This window comes from Equus caballus, chromosome 7, assembly GCF_041296265.1.
Source record: "Equus caballus isolate H_3958 breed thoroughbred chromosome 7, TB-T2T, whole genome shotgun sequence".
NCBI lineage: Eukaryota > Metazoa > Chordata > Mammalia > Perissodactyla > Equidae > Equus > Equus caballus.
In genome coordinates, this window is record NC_091690.1 from 16,790,479 (window position 1) to 16,817,281 (window position 26,803).

Consider the following 26,803-nt stretch of genomic DNA (forward strand, 5'->3'; position numbering starts at 1 on the left):
GAGCTCCATTCCTCATTTGTAAAGTAAAGAAAAAATTTTCAAACCTCATAGTATTGATGTAAGAAATTAGCCACAGTGAGTATATTTCTTGAGCCATAGGATACACTCAGTACATGTTGAATGAATTAAGAGCCTAGCAGGGAGCAGTTCTTTAATAGGATTTCATTCCTTCCATATTTTGCCTTTCAATTTATGCCACATCCTTCCACTTACCTACCTCTTGTTCCAAAGTTGATTCAAACACGTGGCTTGCAATTGTCTTGGGCAGGAAGCGATGGCATACATTTTGGCTGGTCACTCACAAACCTCCCTTGATGACCATTTCCACAGTGCCTCAAGCTGAATTCAATCTTTATAGCTCCCTGAAAATTGTCTGTTTGCTGCACCTGTTCACCACAAGCCTGCTGAACTTGTGCAAATACCAGCTTTATATCAGGCTCACAGCTCCTACATGCTAAAATCTGCTGCATGTTAGGGGTCATTGTTGCCAGCCTGGTGCCAGTTCAGCCTACTTAGGCAAATGTGTATCTTAGACAGTCGCTCACGCAGTTCCCCATCACTTCTGTACCAGCTGGCTAGGCTCTTATTCTGTTGATTCTTAACTCAGAAGTCTCCATTTTCTCGTGAAAATCATAAAAGCCTTCCTTAAAAAAACAAACAAGCAACATGTTTATTTTTAAAAGTTTAAGAAGTTTAAATCGTTATTTTAGAGGTGAAAAATACTTTGATATAAAAAAATAAACACCTTGCTAAAGGTGAGACAGAAGTAGGAATGTCCCTCCTAGCTAGCTTTGCATTTGTCTATTTAGGGCCATGGTTCATAAGCATAACTTAATAGTTGTACACACTAATCCACAAGCATCTCTTAGCCTGCTTTGTTAGCTCAATAATATTTTTAAAACAACAGTAAACCTTTCAAGAGAAAATAAACCTTTTTTCTTGACCAAAAAATTATAGTAGCCCAAGAATTATTTTAGCCGTTTATTCCTTTTCATTCACATTTATCAAGAAAAGGCAAGGAATAAATTTTTCTCCTATTGGAAAACCAGGTAAATTACATCGAAAGGGAGTGAAAATCATGGAAATTGTATACCAGGAACAAGTCAATGTCAGCAGGGCCCTAGACCAGCAACGGGAGAGTAGAGGCAGGCCTAGAGGCAGATTTCATGCACTCATTAGTTCTCATTTGACATTTATTGATGGCTTATACTGCACCTGAGACTGAGCTTTGTAATGACATAAAAATGGGACTATGACGTGACTTATCACTCAGTGAATTGACACTGGACACACTTTACAAAAATAGATGCAATAATGTTTACACTCTGCTGTATAACAAGAAAATTTAAGGAGTATAATCAAGTATTATAGATACTCTGTTAGAAATCCAGGCAGAGCACTGAGGGGATGTAAAGAAGGAGTGGTTGTTCAGTTTTACTTGAGAGAGTCAGGAAAAGCTTCATAGAGGGTTGGTACTACTGAATACTGAAAAACAGCTAACGATTCATCGTTCTATGGGTGGGTGCGGTACAGTATAATCCAATGCAGTTTCTTCGCTTACATCTTTTTCTGAAACTCCAGAAACCACAGAAACAGACATCAAAGCCCTGGGGACTAAATTCCAGGAGATTTAAAAATAATAATAATCAAATAGTATGTAACCAGATAATATAGAGTAAAAAAGTTGATTTATTGTTCAGTACTGACAATTTTGTGGGTGTTTTCTGAAGAGAACTAAAAACACTATGAAATCCATCACTAATATAATTATAGAAAAGAGCTCTAAATTGTCAATCATGCTAACAATCACATAAATGCATTTACTAAATTCACTTTAAAATATTTATAAATAATTGTAATAGGGAAAAAGTAGAAAGTAGAAAGAAAAAATATTTAGTAATGACCTGTATATGCTTTGAACAGGTGTATTGCAATTATAATGCATTATTGTTAGTAATTAAGTCTGAGAAGATATATAAATATGAGTAAAGATCTTTACCATAGTGAATATGGGAGTATATAGTATAAAAATACTAACCATTATTGTTAAAACATTTACAATAGCATCATATAATGTGTTTTTTGATAGAATGTCCCTATTGTATTTTCCTATCTTTCCCTTCCATTCTTGAAGACACGCTAAAATGCAGTCTTCCAGAAGGAATATCTAAAATACTGATGACAGAATCAGTCTTCAAAAATATTTCAGTAACTAGAGCAAGAAGCTAAAACTAAGAAGATGAGATTTAACAGTGATAAATAATTTACACAAAGACAAAATTCAAAGGCAAACAGAAGAACTGATTTAAAACAGTTTACTTCAAAAACGATCCTGGCATGGTAATTGACAACCAATTCAACATGAGCCCAAAGCATAATACCTTTCCTGAAAAAAAAAGCACCAGTTGTGTTAATGGAAACCTGGTTTCCACATCAAGCACTCCCAATCCTTCCTGGCCGGACCACATCTAGATTATGGAATTCAGTTCAGGAAGTAGTGACAAAATGAGAGCCTGGGGCCGGCTCCGTGGCCAAGTGGTTAAGTTTGCGCACTCTGGTTCGGCGGCCCAGGGTTTCACTGGTTTGGATCCTGGGCGCAGACATGGCACCACTCATCAGGCCATGCTGAGGTGGTGACTCACATAGCACAACCAGAAGGACTCACAACTAAAATACACAACCATGTACTGGGGGGATTTGGGGAGAAAAAGCAGAAAAAAAAAAAAGATTGGCAACAGTTGTTAGCCTAGGTGCCAATATCGAGAAAAAAAAAAAAAATGAGAGCCTGCCCATTGTGGGGCAAGCTGGATGATGCCATCTCTGAAAAACACATCACATGAGCAGGAGCTTAAGAAACTAAAAATTCCTAGTCTCAAAAGGAAATGATTTAGAGTTACAAACAGCTGCTTCATGATCTTTCAACAGATAATTTGAGAACAGGTCAGCCTGTTCATAGTTACTGGGACTAGAGAAGACACTCAAGACAGACAGACTGACCCAGAATTAGGCTGGAACTGAATTAATTAGCATGCAGAAATGCAAACGAATTACTTTATTTCTATCACTGGAAATAAATAAAAAAGTTAATAAATCACATTCCAACAAATCAAAATTTATAATACATCAATATGTGTGAAGTGTAAATTTTATTAAACCTCATTAAAAGTGTAAATAAGATTACAATTTCAGGGCAATTTTAATCTATTAAAAGAAACTGAACCATGTTTAATAATTTAAATATTTCCAAATGTTTGCCATTTTGGGTCATATAATTACATATGACTCTTACATAGCCATTAAAGCAAGTCCTTGTAAGCTACTTCTTATTAACACTTTGTTAGAAGTTCAAGTGAGTAACAGGACATTAAGTTGCTGGTTTCTTTCACAACACTGAATAAAGTTGACTACAAACAAAACTGTATTTCTTTTAAGAACATCCATTTCAGGAGTTCCCCTTATTCAGAGTGTCTTTATTGCAATTACTCTCACATAATGATACTTCAATGCTTCCTTAAGTACTAAAGTAATGACATTCTAGCAATGAAAAGCAATGGAGCCTCTGCTTTCTCTGTTTTTTATCATATTCAGAATCCTATGATGAGCCTAGTTTTGATTTTTCTTTTCACTTTTTATAATCAATTCAATAGATATAATATGTCCTAAAGCCAGTGAAGTGTCAGATTATAAGGTCAACTATTATGTACTCTGCCTTATTCAGTCCATGTGCAATATAATATAATTACGTGACACCATGGGAAAAGCCAGGAACGGGGCATGGAAGTCACCTATTTTTAAATCTTGTTTATGGATTTCTCATCATTATTTCCATGTTCACTGAATTCAATTTCCCATATCCTGAAACGCTCCAAGATCAGAACTTGTAGCATGATTTCTGCTCCTAGTGGACCTGACCAGAAAAATCCCTCAGATGTTTCCATACTTCCAGCCAACTGGAACATTCTAAGATGTTCTTTCCTCATATTCCCAGGGATCTATGCCAGAAATGTGATCCTCCAGACAAAATGTAATCCAAAAAAGGCTTCAAAGATGATTAAAGGACTAAAACAATTCTGGTGAAAAACTACCACTCTCTTATTAAGAATATCCTTTACATAAATCCTTTAAGTCTCTTCCCTGACCAATATGATCATGTCATTCTCCTAGTCCCAACTGCCTTCTATAATTCCTCTACATAGAACCAATTATTTACTCTTTGATGGCCTCACAACACAATATTTATATCTCAATTTTCTAATCCATAGAATGGGAATTGCTTTGTGATTTGGCCTTATAAGGCTGTCAAAACAATTAAGCGAGACTGTGTATTTAAAGTGTTTAGTCCAAGGCTTTTCTCATAGTAAGTACTTGATAAACAGTAACTAATCAAACAAGCGAAAACCAAACAAACCTTTTCCATGTTAGCAGTTACCACAATCTATTGCGTGTTTGCCACAAGGAATCTGGTCTTGTCCTTCACCAGGATGGAAGCTGATTAATAACAGACGGCTTATTCATCACCGTGTCCTTAATGTGTAGCACAACACAGTGACGAGGACAAAGAAGAGTCTCAAGAATTAGAGAAGTTACTGAGTTTACTAAGGAAGATGCTTATTTCTTTTTCCAAATACAAACATCAGGAGCACACCAACTCAACCCCAAAAAAGTATTTATCCTATAAAAGTTGGAAAATGGCTGAACTCTTAACACTCCTACAATTAGCTTTTTGCATAGGTTGCTTTCCTCATGAAAATGATTCTAGAACAGGTATCAGCAGAAAGGGTGCTAGTAACATAGCATCTGGTAAATCGTTTCTATCATTTGCCCCTCTGTTTCTTCAACTATAAAATGATGATAACAAATACCTCCCCTCTTATTTTAAAATATTAAGGTGAAAGAAGAATTTGAATTGAGGTTTATGCATGAAATAGTTTTATATATGCTTTCATAATGAAGGATAAGATCTTTGTGAGTTTATTCATTTAATCAACAATTGAATGCCTACTTTGTGTCAGGCACTGTATGGGGTGCTAAAGAAATACAGGTGGATAAGATAAAGTTCATGTTCTTAAGAAGTTCACAATAATGAAAAAGACAGACACAGAAACAAAAACGTGCACAATATGAGTAGTGAGCAATAAGAGATTCCTTGAGGGCTGGAAATGTGTCATATTCATATGTTTACTCCCAATATGCTTGTAATGAAATAAGTGTTCAATAAATGGTTTTGAATTGAAACATGACTGAATATATGTAGGCAGTAATGGCAAAGAAAGAAGGGAAATAAAGATGACTAGAGACTTGAGGTCAAAATTTGGAAAACCCACTGTAGAAACATGCTAGAAAATAAAGGGAATTATAATAAGATTGAATTACTTATGTTATAGGCAATGATTGAAATTGGACTAATAATCATAAATGGGGACCTGTTATCAGAAAATTACTTCATTAGGATTTTATTTGTAATCCTTTATTTTGTCTTCTCATTTTATACCTGGCAGAGTACAATGACAAGTAAATTAGAGAAATATTGTTTAAGAAATCAAATTATTTTACGTTAACAGTGAAAGTTTAAGTATGACCACTAATGAATGAATGAATTAATTTTATTTAATAATTTCTCACAACTGAACAGTATTTTACAAAATGCTGTCATGTGTATTCTCACACTTTGGCCTTAAGAACAAAACAGAATGAATAACAAAATCATTCAAAATCATTCAATCACTCCCTCAGCAAACATTTCCCAAGTGTCTGCTGTATGCCAGACAATGGTTAGACGTTGGGAGTAGAATAATAAACAAAACTCAACATGTCTGACTTAAAAATGAACGGAAAGGACAAGACATTGATGCTAGGTCGTGCATGTGACTGGCCCAGATGAATTCCCAAGACTTCTTTTGAAGGCCCAGAGCCACATCCGCCTAAACAAGCTGTTGTCAATAGGACATTATGGACAAGTTAAATGCAATATTGTGGAAACTTGTAAAGAAACATATGATAAAAAGATGCATTGAAAGCAACATTCTTTAGAATGTTGATTTTAGCAAATATTTATAAATGAAATGGGTATGGTAACAATACATCAAAACTCCACTGAATAAAACAGGGAGGAGAATAATAGACTGAAGACTTCGAAGATATTATATAAAGCAATCAAGATAGTACTAGAACTTCCTATATGATTTTATAACAGATGAGAAAGAAAGAAATTATTTCAACTTTCCAGAAGTAGCACATATAGCTTTCCCCATACCATAAAAAAAAAAGATACAGTTGTCAATAGCATAGCTTGTCATCATTTACTTTTGTGCTCATAGGACAATTGAAAGAATTATCTAAATGTGGTATTTAAAAAGAAATTTAGCTCCTCTCAAAGAAAGAGCATTATAATTTCAGACGGACATTAAGTCGATGGAGAACATCATTATACCTCTGTATTAATTACGACCTTTACAGATAATTATATCTTATTTCCCAAAGTGATCTTAGACTCTGTAAGAATAAAAGCCTATATGGTGCCTATAACAGTCCCTTTTACATAAATGCTCAAAAATTACATGCTGTTTTATATCCCTTCAACAGAATATGCTAAGGAAATTTATTTCAGGCTATATATGATCTTGGGGTTCAAATATTGCCTTTGGGTTCAAATATTGCCTTTGGCATGGACTAGCAATATAACCTTGGAAAAGTTTTCTTAACATCTTTGTACTTCAGTTTCCTTATCTATAAAGTAGTCCTTAGTAACAGTACCTACCTCACAGAGTTATTATGGGAAATAAATGGGAGCATATATATAAAATGTCTAGTGCTGGTACTAAGCACTCAATAAGTACACATCATTGTTGTCATCATAATCATCATCTTTGAAAGAGCAGCAAAAAAACTTTTATGTAACCTTTCAGGCTAATTTACAAGCTATTTTCCCAAAGTACATTAAAATCCTGAGGAAGTTTTCAAAGGTTCAGTCCCCAAGATCATCTTTTTTTTTAGTATACTAAGATTTTTGACCAGAATCTGGAAGTCAATAATTTTAAAGAAATTCATGTTCATTTTAAACTTCAATTCACTTTATTAATCCTTCACAATAACTGCCATATGAAACATGTTTCATGTCTATCTGTACCGTCACTGGTAGAATTTTAGAGCACAGTCTCTTCTCCTAGTGCTAGTCAATTTTTATCAAGAGGTATGAAACCTGTTTGAAATTATCCTTAAGTCAGAAAGGGTAAATGTTGTCAGAGATTCTAGACCTCAATTTAAGTTAAATAAAAATAGACCTTTTAAAAATAAATAAATAAATAATTTTTTTTAAAAAAATGGACTTTTTAATGTTTTGATAAATTCTAATGGAAAAATAAATGGAAGAAATCATCAGATGATCATAATTTTCTACTCTGATTTCTGACAGGATGAATAAAATGATTTTTGACCTTTTCTACTAAAAATAAAAAAATAACTTGTATACTATAATACATAATAGTTTATAAATAAGTCAATGGTTGGTCTGATAAGCAACATTTAGAATCATGCTATCAACAGTAGGAGACTTCTCCATCATAAACTGTGCTTTTGAAAAATATCCTGAAACTTCCAATGTGCTAAAAATAGTGTCTTAGTCAATCCAGTTATGCCAAATCAAGAAAACCATCCCCAAAATTGAATACAAACAATGATAAAGAAGACAGATAAATTTGGGAAAAGGAGTATCTCAAATAAAATAAATTTAAAAGTTTGAAACTTACCACAGATTTTGGTGACAGTAATTACTGATTAAGGTAAGGAATGAAGGGAATACATATAATCAAAAGTTAATCCGGGAAATCCTCACACCTATAATAGGTAAAAGTAAATATAATTTAAGTATAAGGAGTCAAGAATTATTAAGGGTAAATACAGGAAAGTAATACGTACTCAAGTCAATTTTTATCCACATAACAAAAGCATTTAAAAATTTATAAGAAATTTTTTCCTCCAGGAAACATGAGATCAGCCCCTTGTTCAGATTATAAAGAACATTTCATACCAGATCTACTTAATCATTTCTTCCCCTTGGAATTATCAAATTAGTGGTTAAGGGAAACAAAGCAGATGTACACATACTCTATATTTAGACTTTAAGAAGACTCTCAAGCATATTTTTTAAATTAGATTACTTTAAATTGTCATATGATAGTGGTGAGAAGCAGCCTTATAAATTGAATGTTGGCAGCCCTCAGAAGGTCAGACTGTAGAACAGTGGTTCTCTTCAAAGAAATGTCTGCGGAAAGCTAAAGAGACCAAACTATATGTAAAGTTTCCAAGATAATATTCTTTAAGAAAACCAAACACATTTTTATAGTGTCCAATGATCCCTATCAGAAATAGAAAATTGGGATCCTTTTTTCCACAAAATTATTCTTTCCCTTCTGTAATTTAGTAGCACAGATTCAAGTTTAAAAAGTCCTATCTATGGGAATAACGTTTCAGTAATGCAAGATGGATAAGTTCTAGAGATCTGCTGTGCAAGTCACTGCCTTATTATTAACAATATTGTATTGTGCACTTAAAAGTTTGTTAGAGGGTAGATCTTAAGTTGTGTTCTTACCACAATACAATAAAATTTTAAAAAGTATCTACTTACAAATCGAAAAATTGACAGGCTGAAATGTAAATTCTATGAAATACACAGTCCCGTCAAATCAAAAGAATTATAAAGAAACAGAAAACAGAATCTGTAAACAATTTATTAAATATTATTTCTTTCTGTAAACTGGGGGGGATAACTAAGGACTCTAAATTCACAAAATTTTATTTCCTTTTGAGTTTATACAGAATGTAAATATTATGCATAAAATAACATATTATTTCACAGAAAAATAAACTCATATATGGAAGAAGTCTCTAAAACCACAGAACAGAGTTGAGTGGTAATTAAACCACTGAAAACAGTTGTCATAATTAGTCTCATAAAGATCTTAAGATTAGAAGAATTTATAACCTACCTAGGAAATGCATCAGAGTAGCACAGAACACTTTTAAGGTAAAATATTTATAAGAATTTCTTTCTAACTCTTATTTACTGAAATTCTAGTATTAGAGCCACATTTATCACATTTCTAATAACATCTAAATTAGAAAATATGGAAATTCATGGTACTATAGGTCATAGTATAAGTTCTCCATATATGTAGCTGGAGATAGTGAGATTCCCTCACACTTTTTCTAAAGTGGAAGGAAGGATTCGGAAGCTGGTACTGAATGGTCAATAAAGAGTCATTCATGACCAGTAATTTTGAGACATATAAAATTGAAATCTCAATACTTTTAAAGAGTTGTACATGTTATCATAAGCATTCCTAATATTCACCATCAACAACATCATAGATAAGTCTGTCCTGTCAAGAAATATAGTTCTTGACCTCTCCTTCAAGAGTTTGGGGATCAGTTTTCTTCCTCTGCTTGTCTTCTGGAATAAGATTAGATTTTTATTCCACTGAATTTCCATGAAAAACACACACCCTGTATTAAGTTAAGGAAAAAGTGAAAACAAACCAAGACCATCATGTGATTCGAACATAAATATTTTGATTCTTTTCAGAAAAACAAAATATGCAAACTCTACTCATTCTCTCACACAATAAGGAAATACTCTTAAACATGACCCAGGGTTCTGCATCATGTTTTTCCAAGTACCATAGAAACAGATATATCTAACAAGAAGTGAACCACCAATACACTAGAAATATGAAAACTGACTTTATATTTTCTAGTAACTGAACAAAACTTATTAAAGACTGATATCCTAATGACTTGTTTCCTATGTCAGGATTTCCTGAAGGTCCAATTTCATAGATGTTGAAAAGCATAAATAAATAGCTTTCTTATCAAGCACTCCTGTATGTTGAAAATGCTTTAAAGACAGCCTTTACTACGTCTAACTGTTCATAATAGGTCACAGAAATCAAGTTTTCATTGCATTTTGAGGAGTGAAAATTGGCTGCTAAACTTGGAACCCAATGTAGGCGGCATTTCAAAGATAGTTTGTTGAATTGAATTTTGAATGGCACCATGTACTAAGGTTTGGAAGAACAGAGATTTCTAAATAGAATTATAGCTTTTACAAATCTGTATATTTCACAGATTCATTAGTTTTTCAGATTAAACCATATCTACTATGAAAATAAAACGGTACAGAAGTTTTTCCTCATAGTGCACAGAAAGTCCATAATATGGGTACTACTCTCATTCCCTGAAAATAGCATTGTGCAATAATAAGGTGATTATATTATTTACCTTTGAAGATTTTTGGGTTCCCTTTACGAATCTTCAATAAAATATCTCTAAAAGGTTATCATTCAATATCTTTTTGAACTCTCCAGTGTTTTGCAGCTTTCTATCTCACAAGGCAACTCACTCTATTTTTAATATCTCCAATTGTTGAAAAGTTCCTCTTAATCCTACCCTAAATCTACTTCCTTATAAATCTACTTTTCAATCCTGGTTTTGCCTTCTGGAACAAAATAGAATAAATAGTACCCCTCTTCTATTTGATAACTGTTCAAATATTTGAAGGTACTTTCTACTTTTTTCTTCTGAATTTTTTCATGCACAGCACTTAATATCTTTCAATATTCCAGGCACTGTTTCAAATGCCTTGCATGAAAATATATAGATGCTTTTTTAAAAATTAAACCATAGTAAGAATGAATGATACTAAAATTTAACAAAGGGAGTAGGGCTTAATCAAAACTAAGAATTAAAGATAAGGAAAACAACCAAGGGAATTTTAAATAAGTTTGGTGGTAGAACTGAAACAAGTAGTAAACATGTTTGTGGAGGTCAGAAGAATGTGACAGTTTGCAAGGAAAGTGGGAGAGGACAAGAGAGGCCCACTGGCCCTGAGGTTGGCAAGAAAAACACATTTGTAAAAGTCAAATTGCTCAAGATCATCCAGCTAGTAAATGACAGAGATAGAATTTGAACTTGGGAAGCTCTGCTCCAGAGACTATTCTTAATCACACACAGTAATGCCGCTCCACACCACTTCTAGGATTATTCAAGGAAGATGCCTAACCAAGACACATATAGAGCTAATTGTTTTGATCAGAATCATAATAATTAGATACTACCATAAAATCCACTTTAAAAAAAAAATGACATAGCTTAAGTCATGATTTAAAAGTTGCCACAACAATAAAAAATTAAGTTGCGATATGAGTTCTGGAGCCCAATTACACCAAATCTCAGAATCCCTGAAGAGTCAAAACATAATATGAGGGGGTGACCTGGTGGTGCAGCGGTTAAGTTTGCACATTCCCCTTCAGCGGCCGGGGTTCATGGGTTCAGATCCCAGGTGTGTACCTACGCACCGCTTGTCAAGCCATGCTGTGGGAGGTGTCCCACACGTAAAGTAGAGGAAGACGGGCACGGATGTTAACTCAGGCTAGTCTTCCTCAGCAAAAAAAGAGGAGGATTGGCAGTAGATGTTAGCTTAGGGCTAATCTTCCTCAAAAAAAATAATAATAATAATAATAATATGACAAAAAAGAAAAAAGAAAATCTAGTGCATTATGTTTCCATGCATCTGATATCCTTTTCTGTCTTGAATATACTTCATGTACCATGACCACCTACACTATCTTCCTAACACATTGACAATAGAGTTAACAATCAGGCTCTGGAGTTCTTTGATGAAAACAGGTGAAGGTTGCTAAGATAACTGCTGTGTGTTCTCTTAGGTGATGCATCATGTGGTGTTGTCATAACAACACTGACATGTCAATAATATTTTTCTAATGTTCTTGGAGTGTTGGATTGGCCCATAGAGTTCAGTTGCTGCTCAGAGAAAAAAAGCAAGTCTAAAGATATATACTGGCCTTGAGGTTCAACTACAGCTGCTGGGTTACCATATGGGCACAGAGAAAGAATATTCTCAGAGATACATCTGTCAATTCAACCCAAGCTATGAATGGAAAGCAAAAAGTTGAATGTAAGACAAGGAGATACTGAAATATGTAAACAGTGTTCACTGATAAAGCCTAGACTTAGACATTTCTACAGAACAGAAATTTCTGAACAGAGTTTCTCCATAAAAATTTTTTATAGGAGGGTAAATTGAAGATTATACAAGATGATTCCATGGGAAATAACAAGAATGGGGGTAGTATATGTACCAAAATATGCTAGACTGTTATTGAGTTGTCAGAGAAAATATGACACAAAAAAAATAGCTAACTGCGATACTAAAGACAATTAAAGACTAAATTGGCACCAATTATGTTTTCATCAGAAAAAGAGTTTTTTTTAAATCCAATTGTCTACAGCTATATAACTAACAGGATTTACAGGAAAAAGTAAAAATGGGTACACCAAAATGTTATCAGTGGATATTTCAGGGTATTAATAATTTTAAAAAAAGAGGTTTTTTTCTTAATGGCCTACATTTTCCAAATTTCATACAAAGTACAAATTATTTCGGAATAAAAAGAATCCAATAACAGATTGAAAAAATATATGAGTAAAATTCTGCAGTAGCCAAAAAATAAAATATAGCTTTATTAAAAAAAAAAAAAAAAAAAGGAAGCCTCAGGAAGGACTCTTTAGCAAGGATACAAAATATGTCAAATGGTGCAATGAAGTAACCACTTTAGAATGCTATCAGTATCAAGATAGGAGACAAATGCATGAGCCTTATATATTCCATTTAAAAAGATTACACGCCACGTTCTAAGTGAGGTCTTCTTTGCCCAATCTCTTTAACCCCTAAGACCAGTCACTCTCTATTACATCACCATGTTCTGTGTCCTTCACAGAAATAGAAAGGAACAAGAATATAATTAACGACTAAGTTCTCACTGGAAACAATGGAGGCCAAAAGGTAGCAAACTGCATATTGAACTGCTGGAAAAAAAAAAAATACTGCCAACCAAGAATTCTGTATCCAAAAAACTTTCAAAAATGAAGGTGAAATAAAGACATTTCGAGATGAACAAAGAGTGACAGAACTTGTTGCTAATACACATACTGTACAAAGTATCTAAAGAAACTCATTCAAGTTGAAAGAAAATATGTGAAACATGGAAGGAATAAAGAGCACTGGTAATGGAAAATATGTGGATAAAAATAAAAAAGTATATGAATACACTCAAATATATTTTTCCTTTATTTTCCTAATTCCTTTTAAAATATATATATATAATTACAATTGTTATATAAACAATTAAATTACACATAATAATCACAACAGTTATTATATATAACTAAGTTTATAACATGTAAATAATACCACAAAAAGGGGGTGGGGAATGGAGCTATACAAGAACAAAACTGTTACAGTCCACCAACATTAGGTCAGTATTAATTTGAAGGAGATGGTGATAAATTAAGTTATACATTATAATCTCTAAAGCAATCACTAATAAAAATAACTCAAAATATATTTGTAAAATCATTAAGTAATTAAAGTGGCATACTAAAAATATTTGTTTAATACAAAAGAATTACAAAAGAAAGAAAATATGAGCAAAAAGACAAGAGATGTAGAGAAAATAAATAGCAAAATGGTAGACATAAATTCAAACAAGTCAATAATTACATTAAATGTGAATATACTACAATCCAATCAATAGGCAGAAATTATCAGACTGTGTAAGAAAGTGAAAGCCAACTACAACTGTTTATAAGAGACATTCTTTAGATTCATAGACAAACATAGTTTGAAAGGAAAAGAAGAGAAAAAGATATGGCATGCAAATAGTAACTATTTATCAAATATTAAAAGAAGAAATGGTATCAATCCTACCGAAAGTGTTTCAGGAAAAGAGTAAGAATAGACATTTACCAACTCATTCTCTGAGGCCAAAGACATCACAAGAAAAAAATTTAAAAAGAAACAAAAGTTCTACAGAATTGTATCTCTCATGAAGATAGTTGCAAAAATCCTTAATAAAATATAAGCAAACCAAATTCAGCAACATGTAAAAATGTTCATATATATGACCAAGTAGGAGTTATCCCAAGATTTTAAGTTTAGCTCAATAATAGATGCAGAAAATGGACTTGATATAATCCAACAGATACTCATCATAAAAAGTCTCAACAAACCAGGAATAGAAAAGAACTTTCTCAATCTGATTAAGAGCATACACAATCAACCTACAGCTAACATCATACCTATGATAAAAGACTAATGCTTTTTCTAAGTTCAGAAAAGGGCAAAAGTGCCCACTATCCCCACTTTTACTCAACATTGTACTTAAGGTTCTATCTAGTCCAATAAGCTAAGAAAAAAAAAGAAAGAGTGAGAGAAAGAAGGAAAGGTAGACTGAAAAGGAAGAAAAACTATCTCAATTCAGACTACATGACCCTATATGTAAAAAATCCTAAAGAATCTATTCTCCCTCAAAATAGAATTTTCTTCTATTCTATAATATTGGACTAGTCTTAATCTTAGTTTAGCAAGGTCATAATACTCAAGGTCAATATACAAAAATAATTTGTATTTCTACATATTAACAAAAATAAAATTTAAAAACATTCCATTCATGACAACAAAAAAATAAAAAACTTAACAAAAAGTGCAAGACTTGTACATTGAAAACTATAAAACATTTCTTGACAAAAATTAAAGAACCTCTAAATGAATTGAGAGCAATACCTTCATGGAATGGAAGATTCAATATCGTTAACATGGCTATTCTTTCTAAATTGATCTACAGATTCAGTGCAATCCCTATCAAAATTCCAGAAGCTTTTTTAGAAATTGATAAGCAGATCCTAAAATTTCTGTGGAAATACAAAAAAAAAACCAATTTTGAAAAAGAACAAACTTGGAAGACTTAAAATACCTAATTGCAAAACAAATTTTGATACAGTGATCAATTCAAAATAGATCACAAATCTAAATGTAAAAGCTAAAACTATAAAACATGTAGAAGAAAAAGAAAATCTCTGTGGTCTTGCAGTATACGAAAATTTGTTAGATGTCATAAAGCATGATCCATAAGAGAAAAAATGGTGCTATCAAAATTAAAGCTTTTGTGCTTCAAAAGACAGTACCTTTTGAAGTCAATATAATATCCAGAATGTTTATATTTTTAAACAATACAATTCAATAAGAGGAAGACAAAAATCACAATAAATATGGGCAAAACATTTGACTAGTCATTTAACCAAAGAAATTATATCAATGGCTAATAAGCACAAAAAAGGATGTTTATCATTAGCCATTGGGGAAATGTACATTAAACCCAAGGTACCACTCTGCACCCACTACGATGGTTATGATCAAAAAGAGCAACAATACCAAGTGTTGGTGAGGATCTGAAGAAACTCGAACTCTCGTACATTGCTGGTCAAACATGAAATGGCATAGCCTCTTTGTTAAACAGTGGGGCACTTTCTTAAAAAAGTTAAACACATACTTACCATATCACACAGCATTTCCTCTCCTAGGAATTTGCCCAAGAGAAATGGAAATGTAGCCAACACAAACTCTTGCATGCAAATATTCATTGCAACATTACTCATAATAGCCAAAATCTGAAAACAATCCAGTTTCCGTCAACTGGTGAGTGGGTGTACAGACTGTTGTATATCTATGCAATGGAATACTATTCAGTACTAAAAATGAACACATTGCTCATACGTGCTACAACATGGATAAACCCCAAAAACATTATGCCGGACAAAAAAAGACTACATATTTGTATGATTACATTTATAAGAAATGTCTAGGAAAGATAATTCTATAGAGATAAAAGAAGGCCAGTTGGTGCCTGGGGTTGAGAGTAGAGCAGGCATTAACTGCAAATGGGCACAGGAAATTTTGGGGGTGATAGGTTTTCTAAAACTGTATTATTGTGATAGTTGCACAATTATATAGATTTACTAAAAATCATTGCACTATACACTTACAAAAAGTGTTAATGTGAATAAAGAGCACCATTAAAAACTGGGAGGTAAATAACGGGTTCAAAACAGCTCTTCAGCTTTTAATTTACTGAGTCCAAAAGCTATGACTCTAAGTTAAAAACAAAAGGAGAAAGCAAAGAAAGACTGCGAACAATGTTTAACTAAAAAGTCTAATTCACTCCCCCATTTACACCCAACAACACTAGAACTATAATGTCTGACCTCCAGTAGGAGGCACCTCCTTTCTAAGTTCAGGGGCTGCAATTTTTCCTGCGAACAAAAACAAAAACATGGCAAAATGTGCACTTTAAGCATGAGGATCACAATCAGGAATTTATAGTTGTCCCTCAGTACCCACAGGGGATTGGTTCCAGGACCAGAGCAAACACCAAAATCCACGGATGATCAAACCCCTTATATAAAATGGCCTAGTATTTGCATATAACCTACTATGCACATCTCCTGTATGCTTTAAATCGTCTCTAAGTTACTTGTAAACATAAATGCTATGTAAATAGTTATTATGCTGTATTGTTTAGGGATTGCTGACAAGGAAAGAAATCTTACTTGTTCAGTACAGAGGCAACCATCATAAGCCTTTCCATCAATGTGGTTGGTTGAATCCATGCTTGCAGAACCCATGAATATGGAGGGCTGACTGTATCATTCACCACGTAACCACCTACTGAGTCCTCTGACTATACAAAGTAACTATACAGTAATATAGCACCCAATATACAGTAATTTTAACATTACAGGCATTAAAAGAAATTGAGAGAAAGCATGCCAGGATGAACCTCAGTAATATCTGTATCAGAATCTCAATTTGTTTAACTTACTTTAAGAGGCAGTTTAGGGGCCAGCCCCGTGGGCGAGAGGTTAAGTTTGCACACTCCACTTTGGCAGCCTGGAGATCACCAGTTCAGATCCTGGACACAGACCTATGCATCGCTCATCAAGCCATGCTGTGACAGCATCCCACATCGAAGAACTAAAATGACTTACAACTAGGATATACAACAATGTACTGGGGCTTTGGGGAGGAAAAAAAAAGAGGAAGATTGACAACAGATGTTAGCTCAGGGCCAATCTTCCTCACCAAAAAAAAAAAGAAAAGAAAAGAAAAGAAAAAAGCAGCAGTTTATGGTCAGGGAGCAGGCCTAGAGAAAAATGACTAACGCAAAAATTAAAATTAAAGATCTCATTCATAATTAAAGAGTAAAGAAAACTCCAGATAATCCCGAATGAAGTTAAGTGCATGCTCTATAATGCTAATTTATAGAGAAAGCCCTAAATGTCATTTTGTCCATCACTAAAATTATTATTCAACATTTGAAATTCTCTAATAGACTATTATTACCTGAACAGAGAAGGAAAGCTCACATTTTCCCAAATTAATTCAATTTAAGTTGAATCAAAAGATGTATTCTTGACAGCCAGATGAAACTTTTCTTTCAGCAGTGTCATTATGGTATGGTAAGATTAATAAACATATTTTAAATTTTTCAATCCTGATGTCACAAAAAGATGGGCATGTGTCTAAAAAGATAAAGGAGCATTTTGGAAACTGATTTGACCACAGAAAATCAGAGGTTTATTCTTCCTTTATTCTTTGAAAATTGTTTCCCAGCTTTTGTTTTGTAGCTTCTAATTAATAAGACAAATGTGCGGCTGTTTCTGGGGATTGAAAAAGAAATGTGTTGCTGTTATGCTTTTCCTCAGTTCCAACCCTGAGAACAAAAGTGAAGATGAATAACAATGCTATTGCTCTGTCTTGGGCATGATGTATTTCAAATGCTGGACTCCTTCCGCAATGTTATTAAACTTCTTGGAAGCATTGCTACTAAGACAAAAATGTCAAAAGAACTCATTTATCGTTTCTCAAAATCCATTGCTGTTTCAGGCTGTGCCTAAACTAACCAGTCCATTTTATTTTAGAAGCCACTGGCACAGCAAAGTGCTGTAACAAGTGAACATAAAGATATTACTAGACACAGGTAATAAAAACTTGGTTCCAAACTTTAGTCAATCTGAAAAGGAGACTGCAGATTTTAAAACAACAATAGTCTATAAATAAAAAGCAGATCCAAACAGAGCTCCTATAGAATTTGTGACAAGCTCTCTTCTAGTCTTTATTAAGAAGACAAGAAACAGGGCCCAAATCGTATTTTGTGAAGATGTTAGGTGGGCTTGATATTTCTCTAAAATTATTAAACCTTCTGCATTCCAGTACTTTCTTCTTTAAGGCAAGAAGTGAGGAGGAGAATGGATAAGGAAGAATGTTCCAGTGCAAAAGAACAACACTAATAATAGTGGTAGAAGTAATAATAATGAACATTTATTCAACACTTAACCCTGGGGTCGAAGATATAATAAGAATTTTACATGGATTATGTCATTTAATCTTCACAAACAACTTTCTAAGGTAGGCAGCCTAAGCTGTCAGAAAATTATTTTAACTTAGTCTTAGATAATAGAAGGAGCTTTTTCTGGTTGAAATGTCAGATTCCCCTCTGCCTCTTTTTAAAAACACATCTGAATTCATTGAATCATAGTGATGATAGAAAGCTTCACGATCAGCTGACCTCGTACAAATGTATATGCGTTAAGGACGACTTGTAAAGAGTAAAAATACTAATTATTAGTCTAGGCTCCTTAATTTCCAAATGAATCAATCTGAGGCTTAGAAATTATGGAGATTCACTAAGATTGTGATTGTCAGAGACACCTCTCACCCAGTCTGTTGCCACTCCCCCCCACCCCCCCGCCCCCACATCATGACCTTACAATCCAGAAAAGGAAGCTATGTGCCATTACTCTACTTGCTAACTGCCCTATCTACAAACATGGGCCCCTCCATACAAAGAAGCTTTAGAATCCATGTCAATGAGTTAGGTTTATATGACTAAATGTTAACCCTACACTGCATATTGGACTGCAATAAATTTCTTCTCGAACTCACCAAAATGCCTCAAAAGATCTATGTAATAAACTTCCAAATTCTCAGCACCATATTAGATTTGAATGACCTGAAAGATACACAGCACAAATCAATATGGACTCCCAATTCAGTCTTAATTCCTGATGCCGAATCCAGTTTTTTTTAATAATGAACTAATTCATTCATATTTAATGCTTGACCTCTGATAAGGAAAGAAGATGTTGGACAGGAAATTGAGCTTAAGAAAAGATGAAAACATAAGAATTGCATATAGGGAAAAAAGAAAATAGAGAAGACTATGTGAGGCATGGATGATCACTTAGAGAAGACGTACAGGGAACTAAATAATGGGAATCAAAGCTTGGCCAAGACATCTGGAAGAGTACTTTCCGACCTCAAAACTCCATTGAACTGAAGCCTGCCACCAATTACTCCATCAGATGCCTCTCAGCGACACTCTTGCTTCTGGGAACCAACCCTTATGTCTTTATAACTCATTACTGCAAATCAAGATGTAAATCCTCTGAATCTAGGATGATGGCTTTCTGTTCCATTAGTGTCTCACCACATTGCTCACAAGCGTGTTCTACCTCTAGTCACACAGTTAACTGTTGACTGACACACAAAGATCACGGTTTAGCAAAAGCATCACAGTTCATTCTGCACAGGATTCACTGTCATTCAGTTGCACGATTAGCTTTCATTTTTCGTTGTATTTTTCCCTCTTGACTGCAGAGTCGGTGGTTCGCTATCATTAAGTCCAGAGCCAACATAGTTAAATTGTCATGAAAGCTTTCACCGTTAGACTAAGGAACAAATATCCTAAATTATTTCAAAATAGCAGTTTCTTATCAAAGCCCGCTAAAAAAAATTAGAAACTTCAGACGACATGCAGTTATTTATTAACAAGAACAGCTATTATGGGGAAAATAATGAATAACGAGGTCAAATTTATCAACAGAATCATAATTTTGAATCCTGATTTTCTTTTTCTTTCCATGTTTTAAGATACTAAAAATTTGGAATTTGGCAACATAATAATTCAGAAACGTGATTCATCTGGTTACTACTCCATGCCACAACTTTATTGACTATAGTTTCAATTTGGGCCGACTGCAGCCTCCTAAATGTCCTACTCTAGAAGAACTGTAAACATAAGGATGAGAGGACTGCTCTCCTTATTCTAACTAGAAATCCTGCCTATTGCTTTATTTTTAACCTGTCACTAACATGTTTAAATTATAATTGCATCTTCTCAATGAGCACAGTTCCTGATTATTGGTATTGGCAGGGGGCCTTGACATTTGAGTCATCATTTCATTATGTCTATTTCTTACCCTGGTATACAAGTTGAATAGAAATACAAGCCAGATGAAAAATAGGGGGAGAAAATCTGAAGCAGGAACCTTAAATTAAATTAATTTTCTTCAAATCTACAAGATATACAAAATAACCAACATTGGTAATAATATATTCTACTTCAGGCACATCTTCAAAAATATTAACTTCAATTCTAAAGACCAAAAATCCTTCAAACCCTCTTAGCCAAATATTGTATTCTGTAAAACAGAACTGACAGCTTTAATATTCCCTAAATTAAAAAGATAGAATAATTCCAGTTTTAAAGCAACTAGAAATATAGACAAAAATACACATTTAACAACTTTCTTCCATTCTAAAGAGTTTCAAGATGTGTAGCAATTATTGAATGTATAATTGAATTCAATATAAGTATTGAATGTAGTATATGCACATATATAAATAAAGTATGCCCATGTGAAAAACATTATTTAAAACATCATGTGTAATCAAATAGGAACAAAAATTCATTCAGACTAAAATATCCAAATACGCCAAATTGGAATCTTCACATTTATCCTTAAATGTTTTCAAATCACTTAACTTATACCATGAAAACACTACTAAATGATATTCCTAAATCACCTGATTCAATCATACTGAACAAATGTGCATCATTCCATCTTTCTCAAATATTTAGTTTAAAATATTTCCATTGAATTTCAAAATTATAAAAATTAATCAATTATGAAGCTAATGCTGTATAAAAATCTCAAAAAAGTCTTTGGCTCTGCTTTCAGAAGGCTATTTCCTCATTTATTTAATTTATTATTGCAGGCACTGCAGAATATGTGCAGATTATTCACTCACTGAGCTTTTAATTGTGTCTGCAACTCTTCCCTCCTTTAGCCCAGAGCAACGTGTTCATTTCTAAAAGCCAACAGCTTGCGCAAAATGCTTGGGAACAAAATACTTAAGAATAGCCTAAAAGAACTTTACTTATCTGGATATAAAATATTGAAAGGAAGCTCTACCAGCAAGTGAAGGTACATTCAAATATCTACTCTGGAAATTAACAATATTTTTCTCTGAAAAATTAATCACTGAAAGTATATTACCAAATTTGAAATAGTTATGACTGATTTTTATTTACATTTTATTACTTATTTTAATGTTGACTTTTTTCAAAACATTTTTTTACCTGTGGGAATATGTTTGCTTAAACTCAACTATTTTAAGATTTATTTCTGTTATCTTTCCATCATTTATTTACAATTTATAGCCCAGATTTTCCCCAAAGGGATTCAAAGAAATTCACAATAAAGATTCCGAGTGTTCACTGTATTCTCTCAAGGAGTAAACATGTTCTAAAGGAACGAATCTCTATTTCAATACTAAAATTTAATTAGAGGAAAAGTCTTGAGATAGTCACTTAAATTTCCAACTTTTAGAAAATACATTATTCTGCATATAAAGATAAAAACAGAATGTAAACCAGATGTTCCTAGATTATGAAATTTAGAACAGAACATAGTCAAAGTGTAGTTAACTTTTACCCATATTTATTTAATGATAAGACAAGCAAATCCCACAATGTTGAAATCAGTCTTACCATTTCTCTCATAGTTTGTCTTCAATCAGTGGAAATATTCATGGGTTTACAGTATTGAATTTTTAGTGAGTCCTATCATTTTTGTAATTACTATGGCTAGTATTAATAAATGTCTTCTTTTTTATATGCTGAAATAAATTAATGGAAGAGGCAGACACTATGCAAAATGGCTGGGAATAGGGCCAAATCTTTTTACACACATCCAGGGACCAGTAATTTTCTAAATGGCACTTTAAGCTCTCTTGCCTAAATAATGACAAGTACAGCCAGTATGTAATTTATTGAAATAATTATGCACTCTTCCAGCTCCCATCACCCGTCTCAAGTTCATGGCCACCTACCTTGTCTTTATTTTCAGTGCTAGAAGCCTCAGGCTTGGTCCTAATCACAAACGGGGTGGACAGTCTCAACAGGACCCTTTCAAAGGTGGCATTAACTTTTGGAGAAACGATCTCGAAGCAGTCCCCAAACTTGAGCACTTTGTGAGTTTCGCACCGCAGCTGCTTCCTTAGGCCTTCCCCCAGCTGAAGGACTGACATGTGGGGGTCAAACATCAAGTGGAAAGGGAAGGCTCTGCAGAAGGTGTTGATGCTAATTCTGAGGTCTGCAGGAACTTGGGAGGTTCCCTGTGGAAGGTTCTTCGTGATATTAGTATTTTCACATTCTTTGATAAGGAAAGTAAGACAGCTACAGTTGCCTGGGTTTGAACCATCAGAGCACAGTTTCTCATTTGCAATCTGTTCCACTTCCACATCTAGACGATAGATCTTCTTTCCTGCAGCCTTAATCATCCCCAGCATTGCAAACCCCACAATGTGGTGAGGGTGGAAGTAGTGCAGCATAAGAGTACTTTCAGGGAGCTCTTTGCATAGGAATGATGGTGACTCCAGAGTGGCCTGTTTTCCAAAAGAAGTTCTAATGTGTTCCAACAAAGCATCAAAGCCATTAAAAAAGTCCTGCAATGTGCCACCTACAGCTCGAAGGACTCTCTCATTCTCATCAAAGCATATATTAAAGAACTCCTCACCAAATCTTTCTTGAATTTCCTCAAACTTCAAACCTAGAGGTAAATGAGAAGCAAATGTTAGTGAAGTATAATATAAATAGCTGAATTTATAGCATTTTTAATGCTTACTAAATGAGATAACTAGTGAGTGAAGCAAGAGATTTCCAAAAGCAAGCAATTTCCCTTGGGTCCACAAATTTCCCAAATAGTTAACTGATTCATTTTGAGTCAGAGAAAGTAAATTTCAGCTCATCTCTGGATGATTCTAAGATGTTAATGAGCATAAAACTATTTGTTTGTTGGTTTGTTTGATTTTAAAGAGACTTTATTTTGTAGAGAAGTTTTAGATTCACAGCAAAATTGAGCAGAAAGTAATGATATTATCCACATACCCCCTGCCCCCCACACACACAACCCCCCTCCACTACTGACATAGTACACTGCAATGGTACATTCGTTACAATCAATGAACCTACGTTAACACAGTATTATCACCCAAGGTTCTTAGTTTACATTAGGGTTCACTCTTGGTGTTGTACATCTTTGGGTTTTGACAAATATATAACGACATGTGTCCACCATTATAATATCAAACAGAGTAGTTTCACTGCCCTAAAAATCCCCTGTGCTCCACCTGTTCAGTCCTCTCTCCCCTCTAGCCTTGCAGCATGAACTTTTTAAATGCTGTTAATCTAGCTGTTCACTTTTGTTTTCAATACCCTACTCCATTTGCTGTAATTATCACAAATAATATCTTTTTCTTAATGATTTTCCTCATCATTAAAGAATCTCTTTAGTGGCAACTATAAAGTTGTCTCTATGTTATGTCCCTCCAATATTACCATCGTACTTAACAAAATTCTTTCCCGAAGTGGGAAATATTAACCAGAGGAATCTATAGTACACGAGTGGGGAAAGGCATCAGGTTATCTAGTGTAAACAGAAGCACTTAAGTTAGTAATCTCAGAGGAAGTCATGCAGGTCAGCTAGAGGCCAGGGAGAGAAAGATAAAACAAGGAATTAAAACTGTGGCATGGGGGCTGGGCCAGTGGCATAGTGATTAAATTCGTGCGCTCCGCTTTAGCGGCCCGGGGTTCGCAACTTCGGATCCCAAGTGCAGACCTAGCACTGCTCGTCAAGCCACACTGTGACAGCATCCCACATAAAACAGAGAAAGATTGGCACAGATGTTAGCTCAGCAACAATCTTCCTCAAGCAAAAAGAAAAAGACTGGCAACAGATGTTAGCTCAGGGCCAATCTTCCTCACAAAAACAAAACAAAACTGTGGAATGATCTTCATTCATTCTTTTACCCACAAAAATGAGAGCAGGAAAAAATGGAGAGGAATCTGAACCGACAAAGTTCTTTCTTAAGTTTTTTCGTTCATATTCATTCCCAGATGCTGTAGCAAAAGGAACTCTACCTTATAGTAATAGAATTATAGTGATAAATAAACACATACACACACACACATACATGCACAATGCATGATACAGTAATTAGAAGCAGAAGTCACATGTAATCTAGTTAGATTCACCCTTAACGATGATCTAAGGAAAAATATGACTGTCCAAAGAGGAATAATACAACGCAGATAAAAGAGTTGAGTCTGTATGCTAAAGAAAGCTTCTACACAAAGTCACTCCATTGCTTCTGCCTTTGGCTTTGACTGAAATCAATACATGTAGTTTGCACATTCATATTTTCTTGCCTTGTCTATTCCATCTTATGAACAGGGCCTGAAAGTCAGGCAGGACTGGGAAGACAGGCCACTCTGCCAGCGTCCTGTTAGGCTGCAGAGCGGTCTAGGCAGTCTAGGGCTTAGCCTGCTCTTCCTACCTTTATTATTCCCCATCCAGAAGTGAGGAAATAAAACAGAGTCGACAATATTACTTAAAAAATAGAGTCCAAACACATCAAATATGTTTTGATAGCTTACTATGGAGTCTAAACACTGTAGTAACCAAGTTAAGAAGTCTTTAGGACAAAGTTCCTAAAATCAATGTGAGATGAAAAGAAGTAGAAAAGCTAAGTGAAAAAGAGTCCCTTTACTAAGAAGCATCTCACATTAATTTTAGTTTCACAGATTTGATGTTCAAGGCAAGCTGTGAAAGTCACCTATTAAGATAAAAACATCACCACTCCTCTTACATTGTCATGTTGCAGGACGGCCCTTCAACATATGTTGCATTCGCTAACAATGATGCCAGCTGGAATTGATAATAATAGCATTTATCTGTCCAATTCTTTGGCGTAGGAGAGAGAACGAGATACATGATGCTCACTGGAATGTGTCTCCTGCTCCAACTGCTCTACTGGAACTGCTCTTATAACTATTTAAACAAATTTACCTCATTTTACCCTTATCTTACTTAACTTTGTTTGTTTTTCCTCTAATTTCACACTGTCGATCACCTCTCCCTCCTCCCAATCTCTCTTCTCTCTTGGCTTATACACCATATTCTCCTGGTTTGATTACTATCTATCTGAAAATTCCTTCACTAAAACTTCTTTCTGTGCCAAATCCTTACATCAACATCACTATGCCGTGATTTAAAAATTCTCACACACACAAATTAAATTTATGTCCTTTGTTGCTGTTAAATTTTTAAATTATTAAATTCTTATTAAAAACAAAATTTAGAATAAATAAAAATTCCTATAACCTAATTATATTTGAACAACAAAATTCGATATGCTACTGAAAATATTCCATGGATTGCTTCTATACTTTGAAAAGTGGTATCTTAAAAAGACTTAGGGTCTTTATGCACAGAAGAGAAAAATATAATTTCTTCTAATTTGCATTTTTCTTGGAATTAAAAATGCCCTCACAATTATTAAGAACACAGGTATTAATATAATACAGTAAGTTTATGTTTAATTTCCAATGCCAGAATCCCAAGAATCACCCAGAAAATAACAAATAAGTAAATTCACCAGGGGCGACAAAATAAAAGCTACTCTGTGAGTACAGCATTCCATCAATAGAAATCCTTGCACTTTAAAAGTACTTCTGTACTTAAGGTACTATGATTGTTCATTCTCAATTGATAATACTAAGGCCTACCAGGGTACTAAAGTGACTCGTATCAGTAAAGAAAAACTGAATTATTTTGAATATTATACTCAAATACTATACATGCTAAGTCTATATAAATCACAATATTTGATTCACCAAGAAAAATTTTGTTCTCATAATTGTTAAACTGTATAAGATCAGAAAAGAAGAAAAAATTCTTAGAGTTTGAAAAATTAAAACTAAAGTAAGACCACTTCAACTTTTGCGAGATGCTATGAATCAACAGCCAACACTTCCACCTGAAACTTTACCTCAAAATTGAGAAAGCACAGAGAAAGGAGTTCAGCTTAGACAACTGGGGCAGTTCTCACACCCAAGGCTCCACCTATGACTGATGCAAACCCCCTACTTAGAGTAAATCACTTGAAACATATAGCCAACGTTCATCTCCTCATATCACAAGACACTAGGACAACTCGGCATTCGGGTCTATAAGAATACATTCCCGGGGCTGGCCCCGTGGCCGAGTGGTTGAGTTCGCGCGCTCCGCTGCAGGCGGCCCAGTGGTTCGTTGGTTCGAATCCTGGGCGCGGACATGGCACTGCTCATCAGACCACGCTGAGGCAGCGTCCCACATGCCACAACTAGAAGAACCCACAACGAAGAATACACAACTATGTACCAGGGGGGCTTTGGGGAGAAAAAGGAAAAAATAAAAAAAAAATCTTTAAAAAAAAAAAAAAAAAAAAAGAATACATTCCCTCAAGAGGCAAAACTTATAACAAAACTGCTTTCATTAACAAGTAAGTTAAAAGTTAGAATTTTAAAGTACTAATTCACCTCTTTAAAATAAAAAATGACTAGCCTAAATGCTGACATCCTTTAGCTGTAAATGAAATAGTCTGTTCATTCATGACCTGGATCTTTTGTCTCTCCTCTTCTATCTATCCACTTCACACTGCACACTTCTTGAGGACAAGGACTTTATCCCATTTACATCTGCATCCCAGTCACTAGCATAATGCCTG

General features: G+C 34.2%; 1 protein-coding gene across 1 annotated transcript in view; it reads right to left on the reverse strand.

Annotated features, from left to right (window-relative positions):
- Positions 1–26,803, reverse strand: part of GUCY1A2 (guanylate cyclase 1 soluble subunit alpha 2) — a 275,698-nt gene that overhangs the window by 182,941 nt on the left and 65,954 nt on the right. The window contains exon 4 of the mRNA XM_023644737.2: positions 22,088–22,806. Coding sequence (XP_023500505.1) covers positions 22,088–22,806 — 719 coding nt within the window. The remainder of the gene's footprint in view (positions 1–22,087; positions 22,807–26,803) is intronic.